General features: G+C 39.1%; 1 protein-coding gene and 1 non-coding gene across 2 annotated transcripts in view; both read left to right on the forward strand.

Moving 5' to 3' along the window:
• Positions 1–10249, forward strand: part of luzp2 (leucine zipper protein 2) — a 192341-nt gene extending 182092 nt beyond the window's left edge. The window contains exons 10-12 of the mRNA XM_034221347.1: positions 1114–1218; positions 4620–4694; positions 9379–10249. Coding sequence (XP_034077238.1) covers positions 1114–1218; positions 4620–4694; positions 9379–9489 — 291 coding nt within the window. The 3' untranslated portion in view covers positions 9490–10249. The remainder of the gene's footprint in view (positions 1–1113; positions 1219–4619; positions 4695–9378) is intronic.
• On the forward strand, positions 3914–4040 carry LOC117549447. Its single transcript, XR_004569480.1, has one exon. It is a non-coding gene; the product is annotated as a small nucleolar RNA SNORA71 (small nucleolar RNA).
• Positions 10250–12898: the final 2649 nt, after the last annotated feature.

The following is a 12898-nucleotide window of genomic DNA, read 5'->3' on the forward strand; positions in this document are numbered from 1 at the left end:
AAAAATAATGTGTTTTATGCCCTGTAGTTTGGATCTGCTCTAAAGAATAATATACCCTTCAACCAAACTCATGAACATTTCCAACAGTGGTGTTTACAGTACATAATGCTGCTGACAGAAGTTAGCATCTTAAAGTGCTTGCTAGACAAAATACAATAGGATTTTCCCATTGGATATGGTTACAGTATATTGCACCAAATGAGCTTTGTGGCCAACACATGTTAGTGATACTTAACAGGTTTTTTTAAGCAGATATTCTCCTCATATTGAAGGTGGGGTAGGTAAGAAACCGGCTTGAGATACACTTTTTGTTATATTCCATGGAATGCTCATAACATCCCAATAGCAATGAATATGTTGTGCTTTGACAAAAAATGTCATCAGTGGAAGCCGTAGTACTATAAAAAGCATGACCAATCATTTTAGCCGGCCCGGCTAAAATAACTGGATGGCCTACCTGCCTGTCAGCCTTCCATCTGTGCACAAACTTATCTCGTGCCCTCATTGGTCATGTGCGCGTTCGTGTGTGTTGGAGGAGGGGCTCTGTGAGGAAGTGGCAGATTTCTTCCGGCTGTGTATTTTCAAATTCTAGCGCACTCGAGCTGGTTTCTCCAAAATTACCAACCCCACCTTTAAGACCAGTTTTTTAAGGGAAATGCAATTCCCAGAAGTAAAAAACTAACGCTATGCTAAAAAGGAATTACATGCACTGCTGTGCATCAAAGCTAAAGGCAGTTTCCTGTCAGCGTGATGACTTTTAGTAATTTATTTAGTCACTTGTCAGTCTCCCCGTCATTGGATATGTAATGACTGAAATAACTAGACTAGAATCACCTCCTTAATATTTCAGTAATTATGTTTTAATTTGTCATTATGCAGTTTTTTGCCCTTTCTGCTGCTTGTTGGGAAATAGTCACACCAACAATGATTTATTCACTACTCATAAATAAGCTGAATTAATATAAATGAACAAGTATAAATTAAGCCGTTGTGAACCTTTGAGTCAGAACTGCTTACATTCAAAGAACCCCATTGCTTCAGCTGCATTAACACGCCATTTACACATTTTATTTTTAACCCTAAATTATAATGTTGTCTTCTCTTTGCCAACAGGATATCTCTAAAGTTCAGAGAATTGTCACAGCCAGTAAATCACCCATGAACATGGAAGTAATGAGGAGAGAGAGTGGCGGAGATAAGGACTGCCAGATGGAAAAGGTGAGTCTTTAGAGTAATTAAACTATAATGGCATATGTTACCTGGGGGCTTGTGTCCATAAAGTTCATCTGTTCACTGAATCCATGCTCAAGCCCCTCATCTGAAATCAGACAAGCCTCTTCTACAGTAGGTCTATTTGTTCTAAAACTTGATGCAAAAAACTTGATGCAAAAAATTCTAAATGTTTAAGTATTCTTCCATCATTCTTCAGTCAATATAGTCAAGTTCAACTTGTACACTTGAGTTAAATCACTTCAAATAATTATACTGTGCTATTAGATTGCAATATTGACCATAAACAGGTATGGTAACAATTATCGAAACAGAAAATATCATAAACAATTTTTTGACAATTGTGCTTTTGCAACATTTGATTTCATATTTAATTAAATATCTTTCAGGTATTGGAAAATTGGTTTGACACGTGTCTACTGTGATGGCCATTTTTGAGTGTATTCCAGATTATAGAAACTAAATGGTTGATTGATTTATCGTCAAATATGATTGGCTAATGGCGGCCAGTACCTCACCTTGTATGAAGGTTGAGTGTTTCTTGCAGCACCTAGTTCTAATCCAGCCTCTCTGCTACGTCTTTTATGATAATAAAAATAATGTGATGGTAATTAGTTGTGATCTGCCCTGGTCGCAAGCATTTAAAACACTGCTTAGGTTATGCAACCTCACGAGAGCATATTTATTCTTTGTGAAAGCTAAAATTAAGAGGAATAAAAATATCTCGCATGGAGCCTTGCGTTCGCCGCAGGAAATAACTATACACTTCACAGCTGAAATGATGAATGAGTTGTCAATCAGCAGAAAATTGGTAAAATTAATGATGTGTAACTTGAGTAAATCAATTAGCACCATGCTCGAGTTTCTGCTTCTCAAATCTGAGGATATTTTTGTTTTTTCGATGATTCATTCATCTACAAAATGCCACAATGGATTATTCCACATCATTGTTTCTTAGAGCCTTAAATCTCACTTAGGGAAGATTTCAGCAACTCATTAACTGCGCTGAAAGAGAACTGTCGTTTCAGTGAAGATACTATTTTCACTCTCAACCCAACTTCAAAGAGCTTTTCACTTACAGCTCAACTTGCCCAGTGCAAACAGACACTGTGTTTTACACTGAGGATCTTCATTGAGTGCATTGTTGCTACAGCACTCTGAACGCTGGTACTGAGGGAGGAGAGACAGAAGGAGAAACTGACCTCTAATGTTCAGATTATTTTGGAGGTGCTTTAATGGTCACAGATTTGCCTCTCTACGATTGAGTTTTGAGGACAGCTCTGAATTTGTATCTCTGATGGGGAAGCCTAATGATTTTTACAACTATCAAAAACTATTACAGATAAAAGTTGAAAGACCACTGAAGACAGGGGAGCCCGGACAGATGCCACCCAGAGAGGATATTACCCTCTGTGGAAACCGCGTCAAAGAGATTGTTCTTTAATGACATTATGCCAAGAACAATGTTCAGCAGTCTCCCATATTTGCTTATATCATTTAGGCAGGGTGGAAAAATATCCCACAGCGAGAGGGAGAAACATTTTTGATACAGATAAGAGGAGACATGTTTGAAACAGACACTCAGATATGGTGTCCGCTCGTGAGCACCGCCACGTCTCCCGCTGTCCTCCCCCCCTGTAGGACGGGAGGAAATGACAAGAGACAGTTTGTGTGAGCGTGTAGCGTACGGCCTGTGTTTCAGTTTGAAAATGAAATGTGATACATTTGCGGCTGTCAAATGATTTGCTTGTGTTACGTCCCGTCCCTCTACCAAGCGGTAGTGGCTCGTGGGAAGACCCGCAACATAAAAACAACCACGCCAAACACAGAATTTAGTTATCGACGGGCATTTATTTTCAGCACAGCCGTAACTCACATGCATGCCTACCAGCAATAAGGAACCAGGTCTGGAGGATCATAAAACAAACAAAAAAAGAAGAAGGGGGCCTGGGCCAGCCACACCATGAGCCGTAGGACCCAGACTTCCCTCCTCTACCCAAAGGTCCAAACACAGCCTACTGGGAAGGAAACAAAGCCGCGAAAAACCTATACTAATATCCTCCAGAGTTCACACAAAAAAAATACAGCAACATATATATAAATCCACACGAGGTGGGAGGAAATCCACGGTCGTATTCCCTTCGCATCAGGGCAGGAAAAGAGACCTCTTCTCCTCCAGCTTCTCCCTTTTTAAGTCATCCCCAGCAGAATGCAATTAGGACACCTGGGGGAGGCGGAGCCAGGGGTGGATCAGGTGTACCTGCGCAGCAGAGAGACAGAGAAAAACACAGAGCACGTAACAGCTTGTCACACTGTAGAAAGAAGTCACACCTAACTGTTTGAATTCTATATTTCAAATAAAATGCATGCAGGAGACTGCGTTCACTTATCTTACATGTGGTTTGATGCATCCAAATGTTCTTCTATACAGCAGGTCCATGAAGTAATTCATAATTGACCTTATTATTTTATAAAGAAGCAGTTCATGTATTTTGTAATGTCCACATTTAGTTTTCAATCTGTACAAAGCTTAGTTTTAGCCATAATAATTGGCAGCAATGTTACATGAAAGCAAAGCTATTACCTAGCTGGTAAATTGGCAAGTCTATTGAAGGGGGGGAATGATTGACGATGCTTTTAGCGACGTGTGCAACTTTGTAACAGATCAACACTAACACATCCACCCTGTATCGAAAGTGATCATGGCGTCCTCGTCGCCAGGTCATTGATAGTACAGGAAGATGAAGCTGGAAGCCTTTCCTGTGTCTGAAGGATCCTCCGTTCCTATCAGACCCTGGCGCTCCCACACATTTAAAAAAAAAACAATAACACATGATCCTGTAGGGATGCAGCGTATCATTATTTTCTTTATTGATCATTTCAAGATTGATTGTTTTTACGTCATAAGTTGCAAAAAAGGTCTGTTTGAGGTTTTGTGAGCCAGAGGTGACATCTTGAAATTGCTTCTTTTTTTTTCCAACCAACCAGTAGGCTACGGTGAAAAGAAAAGAAAAGAGGAGAGCAGCAGATCTTTATGAAACCACCAACAAATATCAGGCATTGGTTTTCTGATTTACAATTTGGTTGTTGATTGAATAACTGTTGATTGACTAATTAGTAAATGTGTACAGGACACACAGAATACAACATGTGTGTCCTGTACACAAGTAAACAGGCTAAATAAATCACTGTCGATACAGTGAGAAACATATTTGGATTATTGAATGGTTTTGAGAAGAAGTCAATAAGACTCCTGATTGCTTTCTAGTGAAAATAAAAAGGGGGATTTGAATGTCCCATACAAAGGTCTGTTCATATTGTGTTTTCACTGAATACAAACAGCATGTACTCTCTACACTGCACTGAATATGTTCTCTCTACTCCTATAGACCGGGGGCGACTGCCTTCAGAATCAGACGAAGGAATCCGCTCCAGATAGTAAAAAGCTACCAGAGCCACAGCAGGTGAGCGCGGTCAGATTAGATCATAATAGATGCAGACATTTCAAAGTTTACTTGTTGCTGTTTTTGCTCCACATTAAAGATATATCAGTTTATAATGGGAAATGCCATACTTGCTAAATCTAATATTACCTATAGATTTGTATTAATTGTCAGGAAATCCCTTAAAATACCAAAATCCACAATGTAGTCCAGACATTTCTGCTTGCCTATCATGTCTGACACTTATTCCCAATTAAAATGTGAATATTAACAAACAGTTTCACAAATCAAATCTTTTAAAAGGCCTAGATATTTCTTAAAACAATTGGGAATTGCAGTTGTTTGCCAACTCTACCCCAACAGGCGTAAATTAGGAATTTATTGGTGGTCTATATCAAGCTTTGGATTCATTAAGGCATCGTTTATGACTGAAGATAAACTACAGTGTGTGTGTATTCATGATAATGAAGGAACACGTCGGCCAGGGCATCTTTGTGGTTAATTAATGTGTTTTTAATCTTTTTGGATGGATAAATATTCACAGAGAAATCATTGTTACTGGGTTAAGTCATTAATTGTTTTGTTTCTTGATTCTTGACAACAAGAGAGCTTTTTATAGCTATTTAAAAATAAATTCCATTCCACTACAATCTCATAATTAAAATGTGAAAACGAAGGAGCACGACAATCATGTTTTAAAGGACTTTATGGAAAGAAATAGATGTGACCATCCCAGTGTGAATACACACAGAGACTGACAATTAACTGTAATGTAAAACTCAGCATGCACGTGAGACAAAGCACAGCAGGGGACACAGTGTGACACACAACGCAGAAGGAAAGTCTCTAAATAAAAAGGCAACCAACCTGATAAAACCTTGTATTCAGTGTGCCACTGTCACCTATAATATGTGATATTCAATGCCTTGCCAAAGCCTATGCTTAACTGCTTCCCTCATCAAATTATTGAATTGAGTCACACCTGTTTGGCGCTGCCAGATGGTGCAACAAAACAATGAATCTCATTTCAATGCAGTGCAATACCGTGTAACTGAGCAACCGCCTTGCATTCCAAGTGGCAGCGATCCATTTTTAGACGCTCACACTATTCGTTCAAGAATACAAGAATATTCCAAAAGAGATCTCGACAAATGGGCAGATTTGACTTGTTTGTCTTGTGCCTGGGAGACTTTCTGTGAGAGTCCAAACATTTTTTTTTGTATGTAATAAAACAAATAATGATACAAGATAATTGTATTATGTGTAGAATTAAGACAATGTACTATAATAAACACATTGAGTCAAAAGCAGTTTATTCCCAGAGGCATTTATGCTGCTCTGCGTCAACACAGGAAGCAAGGTGGAACAAAAAACATAATAATGATTGACATTTCTTAAACAATTAACATTGTAGATTAAATTGTGTTTTTGTATTAAACACAAAAGACGATTTCTGTGATTTCCAATGTTTTAATACATTTTGACTTCTATTTGATTAATATTTTAGGAGCAGTTGCAAAGTTGACAAACAAGAGAGATAACTTGAAACGTCTCAGTTCAGCAAATCCCATTTCAGACATCTATGCAAATGTTTCTTGCGAAATCTTTTTTTATCTCAATAATTGGGAAATCTTCCCGTTGTGTTCCAGCAGTGAACCAACAATCGTCTCTCTTTCTCTGCTGTCGGTCGGCATCCCTCATGCACAGCACTCATCATTTATGGTGTAGTAAACAATCTGATTAGTAATGATTTGCATTCAGGTCTCTGTGGATCAATCTGCATTAAAGTGCCTTCTATTCCTGTCACTACTCCACCTTCATTATGTGTTCGATTCCTGAGTGTGAGACCCTGGGAGGCATCTCTCCTTAGGTTGCTTTTGGAAGAAAAGGCTATTTTTGTAGTCTTGCACCTGTTGTGTTTTTGTACAACACAATGAATGGTTTAAATAACAACAGAGCAACATCGGCACTTTTTAGCTGCAACATATTGTACAATAATCTCTCGCCTATTCACTGAGTCTCCCCTGGCAGAGTGATCAGACAGAGAGGCTCATTGATGTGGCCTGAACATCGACAGGCTGACAGTCCAACAGCACAAACCCACACAGGACCTCCAGCCAGATTAGCTCGAATGTCAACAACACGGAGGATAATAACATTGTTCAAGCCTGTAAATATACAGTGTTAAAGCCACATTATGCAATCCAACCTGTAGGATATATTCAAATGTTAGGCGTATCTGCTCGACTCCGTGATTAAGATTCATTGAGAGTAAAGTTTTATTTCAGTTTTTTCTGAAGTCAAAAACATAACTGCATAACACTTCAGCAAAAACCCTGGCATACTTAACAACAGAGCATATCCCTGGAGCACAGTGGAGCAAGCGTTGTTTGTTTCGCCCTATTCTAAATCCGGTTTTTTTCTATTTTAAAGGTGTAAACTGAAAAATCACAAATCAGAAAGGGTAAATGTAGGAAAAAGCAACCGAAGAATGCATCTGAGCTTGATGTACTTGTTCAAAATCATCAATTCATTCAACAATGAATCATTCAAATGAAGACATCTGTCAGCTCTTGATGCAGGGTTTTCAAGAATTATGTGTTTTGGGATTTTATAAAAAGCTGGGCTCAATATCCAAGAATACCAATAAGAAATGTGTTGAATTTGTTTTGGCTTCTAGAATATACCAATAAATACAAACACACCATCTGTGGCACAGACACTTAGATAATTAGTTATTGGCCTGCAATATCACTGACACCCAAAATAAAACGGGGCAAAGAAGAGGGTAGCTTACTTTTTCAAAGTGTTTATATATTCATATCATCTTAACATAGCCTTAAAAATATATATATCAAAAGTTATCTTTCAATCCAATGAAAAGAAAGCCTAAAACAGCAAAATAAATCAGAATGTCATATACTGTACTATTGAGATTAGAGTAAAACATAATTAGAAAGCTTCACGGTCGACATTCTGTGGTACTGCTTCTACTTACAAAGTTGTTGCAAGTATATTAAAAACTCCACTCTCAAACAAAAACTTTTGGATATCATTAGGGGAGTTTCAGCTGGTGATAAAGACACACACATAAAAAGGAAAACCCCTAACTCGCATCAAAGAGGGCGGCAACTGAGTTTGGAAAGAAGCCACAAGAGTGAGAAATAATTTGCCTGCAGATAGAAATGAGTCATTGAGTACTTAGTCACCAAATGATGGTACATACTAAAATAAATCTACTACTTGATAATATATTATTATATAATTGATATAGTATGGTGGAATTCAGAGTTTACTATAACGCTGTCCTGAAAGGATTCCAATTGTAAATGCTTGCAGCCAGGTGTTGGAGCTATAACCCTCTGCAATGCAGACTGATGTGTAACTCAATAGTTTGCAGCCAGTATAAGCCTGAAGGCATTCTCCAAAGTGACATTGGTAAACACTAAACAGATGCTTTGCTGGGGGAATTGATTTCCTAAAGCTGTGTGCAGTGCTTACAAATGTCATTGCTGAAACTTAATTATTAAAAATACCAAATAAAATGGCACTCTGTTAAAAAACATTGCATCCCAATAATATTGCCTTAAAATGTTAGTGGGAATTTGTGATAACATGCATGAACACACATCCTCCAAGCACACACTTAACTGCTCCGTGTCACAATGTGCCACTCGGCTTTAAACATTTACAGTTTGTCTTCAAAACCTTGGATCTGATGGTTTCCATCCCGCCAGGTAGTTAATGCATGTATTCCAAGTGCAACTCATTTTCTCAACAGCTGGAATATAAAACAGCTGTAGGTGCTTCCCCCACCACAAAAAATACAACATTCAAAATCAGCATTTTAAAACAGAGTATGATAAAGGGTCAAGAATATAATAAGTATTGCGACCTAGGTATCAGTCAAAATGAATTATGTGCCCGCTTACTCCTCGTAAGGCCACAGCATGTTCACCCCCGTCACACAAAATACGATTTCAGAATTTTGGACATGGCCATTTTTCGGATAAAACTGAAGGTTAAGCCAGCGGCAACCTTGCATGTCCTCTAACAGCCATGACAGGGGAACCGCTTGCAAAGAAATTCACATTGTATAGAAAAATATGAGAAATAAAATCCTATTTCTCACTTGATGTATCACCACTTCCTGAACTGTTTATAGTTTCAATGGTTAGTTTCAAGTCTTATTTTCAGTGTCATGATAATTTAGTCAATTATCGTCCTATTTACGATAAAGCAGATTATGCCTTAGGGTGTGGCTACCAGTATTTTCTCTTAGAAATGTAACCCTTCACAGTGTGTTCATACGTGTATTGTATTATTGTGATTGCCTAAAAATGTCTGTTCAGCTGGAGAGGACCAAACTGCCAATGACAATATTTTGAATGTTGCCTTCAGTCTGAATGGTGGGGATGGGGAGGTTCAGACCACAATAGCATTCAGCCTCTCAAAAGCTAGCATTTAGCTGAACCAAATTAAGTATGGAGCTCCTAAAATAGGACAGCAGTTGTGTGTTCAGAAGCAGGACTGAAGTCTGTTTAAGATGCCCAGCAGTAACCATGAATATTATATTTAAATAACCTCCTTTGCATCCCATAGATATATTAAGAGGCATTTCCTGCTCAGATTACAGACCACCGCGCATGCTGTGGAATATTATTGTGCAGTCTCATTAAGAATCTTTATCTTTTTAACCTAACAGCAGAGGAGCCAGGCGCAGACTGTAAAATCCACCACAAAGCTCTCAGACGACGCGAGCGAGGATGCAGAGGGAGGCAGCAGCAAAAAGACAAAGCCACATGACTACGACTGAGCGGACGGCATATCATCCAAAATGCAGAGCTCCTGCATTGCCTGAAGGATCTTTCTAAGAGCACACACTTGCGCACTCACACAAAAACCTCTGTGCGCCCACACACACAAACACACACAGACACACATATCAGCATTGTTTGCAAAAGCTGAGACACTGGATTTCAAACTGTCATCTGCAAACCTCCATAGTAAAATGGCATGCATTCTAGAAATTCTTTTTTTAAAGGTAGCAATGGCACTGGTAACTTGTTTCATGATTGTTTATTTGTTGTTTCCTTTTCTGAGTTTTATTCTGAGTGAGGACACTGCTTTCTAAATGTGTGATCTTTATAGAAAAAATCCCTTTGTACTGGTGAGGTCTGACACTGTATCCTGTGATAAGTATATCAATTGACAATTAAAAAAATACTTCTACTATTACTATTATTACTACTACTACTACTACTACCCAACTTAAACTATTGTTTGTCACTCATTGTAAAAAGGTTAATTTACTCCTCCACATTTTGAAATATAGAGGCTCCAGTTGGCTGGCCAACTGCTCAACGTTTAATATTTCAGCACTCTTTCTGCCTCCAACACTCCAGAGGCGAAGAGCCAAAGACTCACAATGGGTCGTCTCCCTGAGAATGTGCCATGCACTGAGTAGTAACTCCTAGCTACATGTATCTGTGTTATCTGACCTTTCTGTGTCCTTTCAATAAACTGTAATTTTCAGTAAATGTGTGAAAAATAAACGGTTATTCGTGGTAAAGAAATGAGTGAGTATGTTTGTGATCTACGGAGGCAAAACTTGCACGGTGCAAAGAGCAATTAGGATTTGCGTCTTGTGAATATCAATTACACGTCAAACATTACTAGAAGAGGCGGAATTGACATGTCTGAGGTCAGAGTAAATGCGTATTTTCCCAAAAATAAAGTACTAATACTAAATTATTCATTACATACATAATAAAATGTACTTTGAATAATGATCTGATACGAATGAGGAAGGTCACACTATGACCTTTATTGTCCAAAACACAAACCAGGCCTCCTCTAACTAATTACTCCTACTCACCTCCATGACTGCAAATCTTCAAACACAAGCTGTAGAAGATCATTTTGGGAGCTCATAATGGGATCATGATGATGACGCTAAGGGTGTGTTCAGAACTAACACAAAGCAGGTTTTAGAGGTGGCTTGTTGCCTATAAACTCAATGCAAATTGGATGCAAATGATGCCTGTGAGGGCAAGTAAGTTAAAATGGTTTCAAACGATCAAATCCTTTGGGCTTATGGTGGGTCTGAATGACTTTACTTTGTGAATGTCTGGTAGGAGGATAAAGAAAATAAACTGAAAGAAACAGAAATAGGGGCGTCCACAGGGGGATATGAGATCAGTCACTCACACAGCAGTCACACAATACATTTGCACAAAGAAAGTATTGGAATTGACAAAAGAAAGCCACAGCCAGTCCCTTACTTTCTATTGTCTATTTCACCATACAGTACCACTCATCTCTACAATGTCATTGTCACCATTTTAAAACATAATTTACATGTTGAGAAACATCACTCCGATATGTTTAGCGTCTATATTTGTTTGTGAAAGCAATCAGCTTTGTGGTCACAGCATCCCCATCGTGTGACATTTGCCGCGGTCACTGGATCCACGAAGGTCCAGGCTGGAAAATGTTAGGAGACAGGTGCACAGCTCTATTTTAAGGCCTGTAATCCATCTTTTTTGCAAGTTTGAGAAACCTCCTCCAGGTCTGCTCTACGTCTTGCTGAGAGCAAACAAAAGGGCCTGTCGCCAGGATTTGGAGACTGAAGGCAGACCTTGCAAATGCTGCCATTAAACCTCCGAGCTGCCGGTGACCGGAGCAGTGGGGGAGAGGAAAGATGGAGAGCTCGCTATGAAGTAAACAAGCTTGGGATTTGATCAAAGGAACAGTGGGTTCTGTAAGCCATATTCATGTCCCTGCCTTCAGCTATGGGACATGTTGTATTTTCCAAGATATTAACTCAGAATTATTCATTCTAGCTGAAACCTCTTTTAAATGTCTGATCAGTCGGTGGGAAAATAGCGTCTTTATTTGAATACAAAAAGGGCCTATTGTAAACATGACACTTGTATTTCTTTACTATTTAGGGGTCACAGTTACGACAGTGTGCCTTCTTTTTGCTTTGTTAACGTTTTAAGTAAAGATGCCAACAGGACAAAACTGCAGCACAAACTATCCTCTTACACAAATCTTTACTCTCCCATCTGTCGAAACCGTACAGCAACTTTTCATATGTGGAAAAAAAGCAAACGCTATATCTGTTATAATCTGTCATGATGTCTGATATGAGCATAACAAGCCATGCCTTTTACTGCAGAGGTTATGTGTTGAAGCTAAAGATCTCCCGAAGCGGTCTTTAAGGTCCAGATCCAGACATGTTTTAATGGATCTGTCTCTGCTAAACAAATCAGATCACAATCCAATCCCTTACTAACTGTGTTGTGTCCACAGTCTGCTAGTGTTGAAGTACTGCTCTCTATAATGATAGCTGGGTTTCACACTTTTAGCCTTTAACTGCATATGCAAAGGACAATTTGAGTGTTTAGAGTATTCAGTTGCTTCGGTGATTGACTCGATTCTTTAATCAACAGGTAATACATCTATTATCCCTCCACTCTCTTTCTCATTAGCCGAGATCAGTGTACAAACCTTCAGGAAACAGCTTCTCATCACACTTTACCCTTTCTAATAGTGACATAAAAACCGTTACCGTCTGCAGGTCAGCTGTTGCTAATTAATGAAGAAGAAGAAGATGGACTTTTATTAATCCCTCGTGGGGAAATTGTTTCTCTGCATTTGACCCATCCTAGTGTTAGGAGCAGTGGGCTGCAATTTTGAACGGCACCCGGGGAGCAGTGTAGGGAACGGTGCCTTGCTCAGGGACACCTCGGTAGCACTTGGTCTTGCCGGGACATGAACTGGTAACCTTCCAGTTGCCAAGCCAACTCCCTATCGACTTTGCCACCACCACCCCTTGTTAGTTCTGTTAGTAACTTGAGGACCGCCAATATAAACTCAAATGTGGGTTTGTGAGCGCTCTGCGAGCCGGTGTCTGCCAAAGATTGTTTTGGAGCTAAATGAAGCGTCACTGTCGCTGAACCCTTTAGTGGACCGTGTGTTTTTGTAGGCCAAACTCCAGCAGGGTCTTTTCTCTTGTAGTGGATCGCTTCATGTCAATTTCAGGAGAGATGTACTTCTAAACTCAGAGCATATCAATAATTTAACATGATCCCCCTATAGATTGCACCAGGGCTTTAGTATGTGGGTCAAGCAGACTGGATATATGTTGGAAAACTACTGAAAGCATTTTAATGTGTTGGATCAATATTGTATCAACATGTAGGCTAATATTGGTATTG

This window comes from Gymnodraco acuticeps, unplaced genomic scaffold (assembly GCF_902827175.1).
Source record: "Gymnodraco acuticeps unplaced genomic scaffold, fGymAcu1.1, whole genome shotgun sequence".
NCBI classification, from domain to species: domain Eukaryota; kingdom Metazoa; phylum Chordata; class Actinopteri; order Perciformes; family Bathydraconidae; genus Gymnodraco; species Gymnodraco acuticeps.